Genomic DNA, 12,206 nt, shown 5'->3' with positions numbered 1-12,206 from the left:
ACAAATGAAGATCCTAAATCTGTATCTGTTTAGATTTGATTTTACTCCTGACAACACAGCTTGTTTCTCTCTCACAAGGTTGTATGTTTTTCGCAGGACCATATGAAAGATTGTAGCTACATAGCTAATTCTCACCTACAGTTTAAGATGGACAAATTCTCAGCAACAGTGATCATACTGTGTCTTATCTGAGTCCTCTTGTGTCTCTCTGTCTCTCTCTCTCACTGTGCTGATGACAGCATTGTGTACTGGGCAGTTTGCTGACAGACCAACAAAAAGGTGTAATGGGTTCGCACTCAAAATGATGTAGCATAATGCTTACTTCATTATTCACTTTTTAAAAATGATTTTCACTGCATCAGGGATAGCGTACACAGACATTTCGGCTTTACAGCCTTCTTCAGTGTGTAAAGCTGTAAAGCCAAAACGTCTGTGTACGCTATCCCTGATCCAGTGAATTTTTTAAACAATAATAATAATGAAGTAAGCTTTCTGCGATATCTTTTTGATTGCGAACCCGGTATACCTTTTTGTTTGTCTGAATTTGCGGGTTTTACGCATCATCCAAGCTTTTGGGAGAGCGCGATGGTTCTCTTGACAGGTTGCTGACAGAGAAACACTAGCTTTATACCAAGGAAGACTGCATCGCCGGGTCGCCCATCATGCCTTAGTACCACCATGTTAAACACTAGTCACATAGCTGCTGCTGCTGCAGTCACACGACCAGGTACCTTAAGTTACAGTAGCCCACATGCTACAGACAGACTGCCCCGGAATGGGCACAGAAGGTGTGTTTAAACCAGTGACATGAAGCACATACTGTATGATGCACAAGTTAAATAAGGAGATGTACAGAAAATGTATGTCTGAGTTGGTGTATGCAGAGCTAGGGCTGGATTCAATCAGTAGTGCTGAAGATCTGCGCTACAGCGCAATATACAGTGCATTCAGAAAGTATTCAGGCCCTTGACTTTTTCCACATTTTGGTGTTACAGCCTTATTCTAAAATGTATTAAATACATTTTTTACTCATCAATCTACACAACATATGCCATTATGACGAAGTGAAAACAGGTTTATAGAAATGTTTGCAAAAAATAAAAAAAACTGAAATACCTTATTTACATAAGTATTCAGACCCTTTGCTATGAGACTCTAAATTGAGCTCAGGTGCATCCTGTTTCCATTGATCATCCTTGAGATGTTTCTACAACTTGATTGGAGTCACCTGTGGTAAATTAAATGTATTGGACATGATTTGAAAAGGCACACACCTGTCTATATAAGGTCCCACAGTTGACAATGCATGTCAGAGCAAAAACCAAGCCATGAAGTCGAAGGAATTGTCCGTAAAGCTCAGAGACAGGACTGTGTCGAGGCACAGATCTGGGGAATGGTACCAAACAATTTCTGCAGCATTGAAGTTCCCAAGAACACAGTGGCCTCCATCATTCTTAAATGGAAGAAATTTGGAACAACCACGACTCTTCCTAGAGCTGGCCGCCTGGTCAAACTGAGCAATCGGGGGAGAAGGGCCTTGGTCAGGGAGGTGACCAAGAACCCGATGGTCACTCTGACAGAGCTTCAGAGTTCCTCTGTGGAGATGGAAGAACCTTCCAGAAGCACAACCATCTCTCTCTGCAGCACTCCACAAATCAGGCCTTTATGGTAGAGTTGCCAGACGGAAGCCACTCCTCAGTAAAAGACACATGACAGCCCGCTTGGAATTTGGCAAAAGGCACCTAAAGTACTCTCAGACCATGAGAAACAAGATTCTCTGGTCTGATGAAACCAAGATTGAACTATTTTGCCTGAATGCCAAGCATCACATCAGGATGAAACCTGGCACCAGGGATGTTTTTCAGCGGCAGGGACTAGAGGACTAGTCAGGATCGAGGGAAAGATGAACGGAGCAAAGTACAGAGAGATCCTTCATGAAAACCTGCTCCAGAGCTCTCAGGACCTCAGAGTGGGGCGAAGGTTCACCTTCCAACAGGACAACGATCCTAAGCACACAGCCAAGACAATGCAGGAGTGGCTTCAGGACAAGTCTCTGAATGTCCTTGAGTGTCTCAGCCAGAGCCTGGACTTCAATCCGATCTAACATCTCTGGAGAGACCTGAAAATAGCTGTGCAGAGACACTCCCCATCCAACCTGACAGAGCTTGAGAGGATCTGCAAAGAAGAATGGGAGAAACTCCCCAAATACAGGTGTGCCAAGCTTGTAGCATCATACCCAAGAAGACTCGTGGCTGTAATCATTGGCAAAGGTGCTTCAACAAAGTACTGAGTAAAGGGTCTGAATACCTATGTAAATGTCATATTTCAGTTTTTGCTTTGTCATTATGGGGTATTGTGTGTAGATGGATGAAATATATATTTTTCTCATCAACTTTATAGTAAGGATGTAACGTAACAAAATGTGGAAAAAGTCAAGGGGTCTGAATAATTCCCAAATCCACTGCACATTTAAAGGCAATGTTCCCACACAGACTGGATTCACAGTAAATGCTGCATATGTCGGCTCAATAGGAAAGTACCTTTAAATTTAAAGTGCGCTATAGCGCTGGACTTCGGCAATACAGATTGAATCGAGCCCCTAGTGCAGGTATCATTACATCATGGCCACAGAAAGAGGGAGAACTCAGAATTTGCATTCTCTTTAATAGCACACAGTTATCTCAGACCAACCAGATACAGTTAACATTGGCAGGGATTCCACTTTACACTCATGTACTGCACCTTTCACTTCAGTAGTTTACCATAACTTCAAGGCAGACAATAGACTTGAACATAGCTATTAACATTGTATTTGGCTAAATAGTTATAGAGTTTAACATTTTGCAATGTATTGGATATAGGTCTAATGGGGTTAGTGTTTTATTCTGTGATGAGGAAGAATACACAACATACAGTATGAGTACTGAAATATACAAATCCCCGTAGGTAGGAGCTGTTTTCAATTTGGTTGGTTTTATTGAATCAGTCTGCATACTAGATAGTCATAGATATATTAATATCATGTTAAATGTTTTCCCCAAAAAGAAAGAAGTTGCATTCATCAGGGTGGCAGAGACTGCAGCTTGTCAAACTTCAAGTATGTGAAACAGAACATTTGTATGCAAACAGAACATACCTGCAAACCTCACTGTCCATTTTCTCCCACATAACAAAGCCAATACTAAAAGTAATGTCCTCTATTCTGCCTTGATCAGGTTTGAGTAGGCTGCCTCAGCGCTTGACCTTTAATATTGAAATAGCTCTATAAAATGTTAGATATAAAAACTTTAAATCAATTTGGATCTGGCTACAATGCCCTACTAGTTGTTACAGTACTCCTCCCAAGAGAAAGGTTCTAGTATGTTTACTGGTCGTACATATGCTATAAACACAACAAATCAACATGGCATGGCCTTACAACAAAGAGAGAAAAGACAACATAGATCTTAGTCATTGCTAATGTCATTTAGCTCACATTCTCCATCCTTGAACTTGTCTAAAACAGTTTAAGTAATGCAAATGGAACATTGGCAGGATCTTCTAATACTGACATTCCAAATGGCATTCCAACAAAATAAACTATCGCTACATCACTCAACACTCCTTGTAGCCGAACAATCAAAGCTGATTGTTTCAAAGCTTTTATTTAGACAAATCAAAATGGAATAGCCTTCTCTATACACATAAGCAGTTAGGCACATGGACATTACAATGGAGTCTACTTCTCACCCTGATGTCCTAGTTACTTCTTGGCATAAGTCAAGTCATTTGACTGTAAATGATCGCAAAATGGCTATCAGTAATAGGAATGGTAAATACATAGCACCATCTTTGTTGAAAATAAAAAATAGAAAAATTATGTTGAAACATTTTACAAACAGAAATAACCAAACCAACATTTGAATGGTTAAAGACATGCTCCGGACCTTTGGCAACTACTAAGTATTTCTTTTAAATCTCCCTCTTTGGGCTGGATGTGTCAATGTGTAGTTCAGAATTACTGTGTCTTACCTCAATTAGCCACGAAATCCCTAGTTTGAAAGCAATTTTTTCTTAAAGCTATGCTTCGCCATTTTTCCTAGAATTTGTCCATTTGAGCCAGCCCCTAGCAATTTGAGTTGAACCAATGAGCTTCAGCTCCTCACCATATTTGTGACAACTAGGAAGAGGCACACACAGCAGAGCATGAGAGGGAGCAGTGACATTGGGCAAGTCTCGTAGTACGCAATTTTCGGGGGCCACTTTTGGATCGTGAGCTCTACTTTTAAAACTACTGGCTAAAAAGTATACAAAGTACTGGAGAATCCCTTTAACAACCATCATTTGGATGTTACCACTTTAGGTTTTTGTAAAGCAAGCTCAGTTACACATTCTTTCTAGTTCTATATTTTATACATGCACTTTGGTTAAAATAGTTCAAAAATGTTTCTTACATTTTTGGTGGGTTACATAGAGAGAAACAAACAGCGCCTAATTATAAACAAATATTTAGGCACTTGATCAGCTAAAATGAAGCTCATACGAATATTTTTGTCAACGGAGCAACACGACAATACTATGTACATACACTTAAAATGTGTTATAAATAGGTTTTAAACCATAGATACTACAGTATATACATTTGACAGTATTGGTTGTTTCATTATGTCATTTTTGGTGGTTGTGTTTTTGGTGTTACCCCGAGGGTGCGGTGCAGACCTAGGTGAAGCAGCCTTGTGACCCAGTGAGGTATACAGGTCCTCAAGCTTTTGAGTTTAGTCTCCTAGGGGTGATTGTTAATGCTGAGGGCGGGGTGGAGGTTAGGGGACACGGGCCTCATTCCCGTTTTCTCAAGATGACGTAGATGAGTCCGCTGATCAGGGCCAGAGGGAAGGCCACCCAGGCCAGGATATAAGCCCAGCCGAAGGCCTCCGATGCTGGCACCCAGTCCGGACTCATCACTGTGTAGATCACTGCTCCACTCATCACAAACAGACCTAGAGAGGATGAGAGGAAATGTTTACATACAATAGAGTGAATTCCATTTGAACTTGAAGATCAAATTGTTGTGTCATGTCATCACAATCTGTGCTTTATTTAATGTTTCCTACTATGAACCCTGCTGGGCAGCATTGGGGGAGATGGTGGCTATTTAACCATAAACAGGCCTCTGTCACTTCCTCATCTAGAACCTTGGCCTACTTCCAAGTTCCCCAGCCCTGCCCACTGAACAAGCATGCCATGGCATTGTCTCTGTTGATGTTTTGTTGTTCACCCCCTACATTGCCTGTCTTGACATTTCCACTTGTGTCATTGTCTCTGTGCCCACTGGCACAGCCTACAGTGCCAACCTGGGAGGTTTGACTTTGGCAGCCCTTTGACACAATAGACTAGAAGAAGTGTCTATCCATAGCCAAAGGGCACAGAATACAATAAACAAGGGATAAACCCCTATTGTAGCAACGGGTTCATGGAGGGACCCTGGAGTAGAGGCGTGGCTGTAAAATATATCTTAGTCACCCGTTAGACTAAATGTCATTCCAGTTCATCTGTTCTGTTGTAATGTCATTACATATTAAGGTTGAACACTGGTGGTTTTGTAGTTTCAATGAAGCTAACAAAGGAGTTTGAGTTCTTCAAGAGCATATAAAAATTCTAAAGTCCGAATAGTTACCACTATATGCATTCAAGGAACATTTTAATTTGTGGTGTACAAATTTGAACAGGAATGACATTTATGCTAAAGTGTGAACAAAAATAATTATCTGAAAGCTATGCCTCCAATAAGCCACACCTCAATCTGACAGGCTGTCACCTCTACAATAAAGGTTAAGAATTGAACCCCTCCAATCACATAAAGGTTCTGGTTTGAACATTTACACAGGGGTTCCTCAAATAACCTTTTCAGAGGGGTTGCTTGAGGAACATTTTAAGTGGAAAGGTTCTGCCAGGGGGGGGCAACCCAAAAGGTTCTTCCAGGCACATATACTTCGAAGAGTGTATTGTAAACTTCTGAATGTGTCCGTTTCAGTTGTGTTTCTGGACAAAATGGCTACTCACTGGCAAGGATCTGGAAGACTCCAGTGACAAAGAAGCGTCCTCCCTTCTGGAGGGTGAAGAGCTGACAGAAGAACAGGAAGAGAGAGATGAAGCTGAAGATGATGGACAGGATCATCAGGGCCTGCACTGCCTGGATCCACTCTGTAGGGAAGAGAGAGGGAGCTTGTCAGTCAATTATAAATAATAAGACATTTAGCAGATTATTTTATCCAAAGTGGACTTGTTTTCTTTTCTTATTATGTTTGGTCCCAAACCCAGTATCCTGGTGTTGCAAGAGACATGCTCTGCCAACTGAGCTACAGAGGACCACACAGGATACATGGCTATACAGCACATGGACCCATAAGACTCACTTCTAGAAATCAACTTAACTTTTTATACACAACATGGTAAACGAATCATGCAGAGGTCGCAACACTAAAGCAACCACTTTTATGAGAATGAAACTCAAAATTGTTGATCAGCTAAATATTGGTCTGGCCAGACAGGGAATGAGTCTTGTTTAGTTACCTGGAATCCTTAATGGATTTACAATAAATGGTACCTACATAGATATTCTGTTCCTGAAAGCATTGTAGAGTACTCAGTAATACACACAGGCCCCTAACACTTTGTGTAACATATTGATCCTCTGGCTACCTACCACTGTTCCAAGGCCAGCTTACTACAGTACAGAAAGCCCCGTTAACCCTTTATAGTAACCTATATTGACAGCCAGGGAATTTGAGACATAGCCCCCCCCACCAATCTGTGTGTGTTAGTGCTGTGGTTGTAGCGCTATCTACGTCTGGAATGCCTGGACTTCCAAGGGGGTCTATTTCTTGTCTGAGGGTCATGCATGCAACCTGCATCCACTCAGGTTTCCTAAGCCAGCCATCCCTCTCTCTCTCTCTCTCATGTTTAGCTGTGTCTGCTACGGTCCCCTTTTGGTGGCTAATGCTACCCAAACAAACAAAAAAAAGTTCTACAGAGCCAAACAGAACTGCACGCTCTCATAGGATACTAAAGACACTGGACCATATTCAAGTAGGAAGAGAAGGTTCCAGTCTCAGTTTGAGTCTGTCAGGTACCAAACTTACTGTGCATGCTTGTTTTTACAGGTATTTCATTAATCATGAATCCAGTGGTTTGAGGCCCTGCTCAGGCTGCTTTAGCATCACTAAATTGGTTAAGCAACCTTAATGACCGTAGCTAAGAAGTAGATGCGTAAATAATGATGAAGTAAGGAGACAGTTGGCTTTGTGGCGACCTTGCGTGACCACACAAACAAACATCACCAGCAAAAGTACTCAGTCTGCAAACACATTACTAATTCATAACAGTTTCTTCAGTTGATATCCATTTGTAGATGGTTTCTAAATATCCCATGATGCACCTGTAGTTTTCCAGTAAACTAATACATCTTTTCATGAGAGGTTTGGGGAAATGACAACAGGGTTTAATGGATTCGATGAGGCCATCAAAGAGTCAGGTTACCCAGAAAGACAATTATGTCTGTCCCCATGCTGCACTCACCCCAGAGCAGAGCACACTAGACAGGAGATATGGCAGAGGAAATTGCCAACAACCCTATTATCGAACCCATCCACTGTACAGCAATATGACAAACACTATTTATATCCACGAAAGCATTACACAAAACCAATAAACAGCTCTCATAATAACGAGAATACTGGAATGTATATGTAATGACATGCAATAACTCCATGTATAGGCCTAAACATGATAGGTTACATTATCCTTGGTTGTTCTGCTCTATATTAGGGTTCTAAAAATATCTTCATCTATACTGTTGATAAACAGACACGTTCTCTTCTTTCCTCTCTTCAGGGCTGCCTGTCTGGTACCAGAAGGCTGTGACGATGTGGCATGGGGGATTTTCTGGTGTGAGATGTGGTCCTCTGGGGACAGAATATCTACCATAATAACGCTCGTTGTGCTTGTGTCTACGGGTATTGCCATTATATGCGCCATGGGTATACCCGTACAATAATATGTTATACTGTAGTCTATACTCTACAATGTATATAAAATATACAGACAAAGATTTCACAGAAAAGTCCAAACAGGATAAGAATTGTTCTTGGTTTGTTGAGTCCTGACTATCGAAGCTTCATATAAAAGATTAGTGTGCCCGCTTGTGGCTACAGTAGAGATCATACCAGCTGTTGCGTGTCCATGTAATAACTAACATACAGGAAGGCGCATCCCTAGTGTGGACTTTGCTCAACTCTAATTTGTGATACAAACTAAGACTGGATTCCCATTTCAGGGGCAAAGGCAGGTCAAGTGCAAACAAGATGGACAAAACAAACCAATCCACATGAGGAATATGAACTACGCATAACTACATAACTTAACTCCTAATAGCAAAATTAAAAATAAAAGGCCACCCAGTGGGTGTGACCTTCAGTCGTGCCTCCACCACCATCCCGCCCTCTCAGTATACTGAGCCTCATGTTACTCAGTATGCTCTGTCCTCATGTTTATCTCTCCCAGTCCAGGCATGCCAGATGTACTGATTGCTCAGTAAAGCACTCCAGGGGCCTTTGAGCACTACTGATTGACTGGGCCGGGCCCTGTGCACTTGAGTACAGACTCCACTATCTTCCCCTTGATCCCTCCCTCCTCACAGAACACAAACACACGTGCCTCCTTACACAAACACAGTATGTCAATCAGTGGTGTAATGAAAGCAAATCAAACAAGCAAGCTGTTCCATGAATCCACCTGGCAGAGGGGGAGAGAGAAAGACAGCCTGCTGTTGGCTCTACTGCCTGTCTCATTGACAACACACACCGGGGCCCAAGACCCACCCGCACATTCTAGACACATGACATCACCAGGCAGCTAGCTACGGCCTGGTGGGCTCGAGGCTACTGCAGTTAGCACTGTGGTACTGGGTCTCTAAGGCAATTGAACACAAGTTCTATAGTATTACAGTGCCTCTAGAATCATGTTTCTGGAAATTGTAAGATATTCTATTGCAAATGCACACACAAAAGTATGTGGACACGTCTTCAAATTAGTGGATTTGGCTATTTCAGACACACACGTTGCTGACAGGTGTATAAAAATTGAGCACACAACCATGCAATCTCCATAGACAAACATTGCCAGTAGAATGGCCCTACTGAAGAGCTCAGTGACTTTCAATATGGCACAGGAAAATTTCTGCCCTGCTAGAGCTGACCCGGTCAAATGTAAGTGCTGTTATTACAAGTAGCGTGTAAAAAATCTTCTGTCCTCAGTTGCAACACTTACTATCGAGTTCCAAACTGCCTCTGGAAGCAACGTCAGCACAATAACTGTTCGTCGAGAGCTTTATGAAATGGGTTTCCATGGCAGAACAGCCGCACACAAGCCTAAGATCACCATGCCAAGCATCAGCTGGAGTGGGGTAAAGCTCGCCACCATTGGACTCTGGAGCAGTGGAAACATGCTCTCTGGAGTGATGAATCACGCTTCACCATCTGGCAGTCCGACGGACAAATCTGGGTTTGGCGGATACCAGGAGAACACTACCTACCCGAACGCATTGTGCCAACTGTAAAGTTTGGTGGAGGAGGAATAAAGGTCTGGGGCTATTTTTCATGGTTCGGGCTAGGCCCCTTAGTTCCAATGAAGGGAAATCGTAAAGCTGCAGCATACAATGACATTCTAGTCGATTCTGAACTTCCAACTTTGTGGCAACAGTTTGGGAAAGGCCCTTTCCTGTTTCATGACAATGCACAAAGAGAGGTCCATACAGCATATTAATGCCCATGATTTTGGAATGAGGTGTTTGACAAACAGGTGTTAACATACTTTTGGTCATATAATGTACATTCATAACTTCTCATTTAATATGGTCTAGTTGCAGTCTTACCCTCCAACCACTGTTGGCTTTGGTCTAAATCTGTCTCAGACAAACACAGCTGCTAGATCTCTCGTTTTGTTAATGATCTCGCTGTACACACAATCTGATACATGGGCGTGACCAGGGTTGTCAGCGCACTCTGTCCTACATGGAGTGGTCCAAGGCCTCCCTGTCTGCCACACACACACACCTCTCCCCAGATCTAACACTTGAAATGTCCTACAAAGTCCCACCCTAAACCTTCATCCCACCACTACGGCCTCCCAAACATGCAGCCTGAATATGGACATCACACCATGACTATTTATACAGAGGAGAGCTTATGAACAGGGCAAACTCTAGGTTCACATCTTCACCCCTTGATGGCAGTAGAGTCACAGTGGCGCCTGACACGCCCTTCAGGGGCACAGTAAACTAGAGAATGAATGGGTGGGCTTTCAGGGATTAAGCCAGTTATAGTTAATCACAGTTCAGGTCTTCCCATGTCTTACTGTCTACTGATCTTTCAGTCAACCAACAGTGCTTAACTTATTCTCAAGACACACCTCAGAAGAATCGACACACAGCTTGATGTCAAATGCACAAACAGACTACTCAATTTACAGGGTCAAGAAATACATGTCTACAGTATATTCTTTCAAAATAAGTTTACTATTGGACAAGAGGAGGCATCATCAGCATCATGCAGAATGGAAAAAAAGCAAGCCACAGATGTACAAAGTCAGTCTGTACTGCATCCTACCTCCAGTGTAGGCTGGGTCACAGTGGTATCCTCCATTGGTTGTAGAGCAGTTATTCCAGAGGTCTGAGCTGCTAGTGGACCCTGTTGTCCAGGCCTAGAAGATAAACACAGTATTGCTATTATCAAGAGAACACTGCAGCCTGATAGAAAACACCTTTACAGATAGCAGATATGTCAATGCTTTAAAACAAACTACTGATTTTTAAATGTATAAAAAAAAAAAATCTGTTTGGAATGATTATCATAAATGAGATATCAATAATACGTTGCTTTATCAGATCATTCATTGATAACGATGGTTTACTTACGCTGACAATCGTTGACACAAACAGGAGGACTAGGGCTGCGGCGTGCAGGGTGACAATTCCCAGTAGAAGGAGCAGCATCTTGCCAGAAGAAGCTAAATGATAAAAGGAAGGGACACCGTTAGTTTGTGAATGTCTCAGTCTCTCTCCAGTTCTGTGGGACTGGGACATGGGTGTGTCACTGCAGGATTTGCAGTACCCGTTCTGAACTCAGAACAGCGCCTACCCCAAAACTTTATCAGCACCGTGGAATGTCTATCAGCAGAGTTCTAAAAGAGACAATGTTAATGTCCTCCTTATATTCAACTTGTAATAAGCTGAAGATATGTGCATACTACCTACACTATTTTTAGTGTGGCCTGTCCTTACTAAAAATGTATTAAAAAAAAGGCAGTCTAGATAAGAACAGACCACCTTTCACACAACACCGCAGATTCAGTCAGTAGAGACAATGTTTGTATTGGTTGCATCCATATTATCAATAAGTGCGCATGAATTATAAACAAATACTTCTACTCCAACTATCTAGCAAAAATTTAAAATGTCACATAATATAACGGAAAAAGCTATTGTATGTCGACACACTGATAGTCGATAAGTAAAATAAAGACAACCATCTGTCAACCACGTTATGGGTGTTAAAGATACTAGAAAAATAAACCACGCCGCTCCCCTGAAAGCCCGCTTGGTGTTGGTGTTCAGTGCGTACCACATATTCCATGCGCATTAATCTAGCGAATAAATAACCACAATTGGAAGAAAAGTCAACTTACTTATTGCGACTGCGGAGTGACTATAATTTCACAAAAATGGTTTTCAGCCGAAAATCGCAAAAATCACGTTTCCCAAAGAGTCCAAAAACTGTAGTCCACCGGTCACAAGTCCTTCTGGCTAGATTGACGTCAGTGGCAGCGCTGCAGTTATAAAGTATCTCATTATGGAAGAACAACGCCCATCGGCGCGTCGCTACGTCAGGGAGTGCCCGACGGCTAGGATTCCTGATATCCTTAGAAGACTCGGTGCCTATTTACGCAGCAGGAAAGCCGCTTGTAAGTTACTCACTTTGTGTACTTTAAAATAAGTGATTTCATGACACATTGTTTGTTTATCCTGAATACCACGAACAACACATGCATTTATTAATCTCTCTGGATAGAATTCCTAAGACATGATAATTTCTCTCATGTTGAAACTGAGAGGGGGTCAGGGTGGCTGTACCATGTACAGTATGCTGTATAGAATAAGGTATGTTGGACGTGCT

At 42.1% G+C, this 12,206-nt stretch overlaps 1 protein-coding gene across 1 annotated transcript; it reads right to left on the bottom strand.

Moving 5' to 3' along the window:
• Positions 1–2,647: 2,647 nt before the first annotated feature.
• Positions 2,648–11,856, bottom strand: pmp22b (peripheral myelin protein 22b). Its single transcript, XM_055890139.1, has 5 exons — positions 11,719–11,856; positions 10,949–11,040; positions 10,641–10,734; positions 6,040–6,180; positions 2,648–4,976 (listed from the first exon to the last, which is right to left on the bottom strand). Exons 2-5 carry the CDS (start codon positions 11,024–11,026, stop codon positions 4,816–4,818), a joined length of 474 nt encoding a protein of 157 aa, XP_055746114.1. The 5' UTR covers positions 11,027–11,040; positions 11,719–11,856; the 3' UTR covers positions 2,648–4,815.
• Between the last annotated feature and the right edge of the window lie 350 nt (positions 11,857–12,206).

The sequence above is a fragment of the Salvelinus fontinalis genome, chromosome 30, assembly GCF_029448725.1.
Source record: "Salvelinus fontinalis isolate EN_2023a chromosome 30, ASM2944872v1, whole genome shotgun sequence".
NCBI lineage: Eukaryota > Metazoa > Chordata > Actinopteri > Salmoniformes > Salmonidae > Salvelinus > Salvelinus fontinalis.
This window is presented reverse-complemented; position numbering and strand designations above follow the sequence as displayed.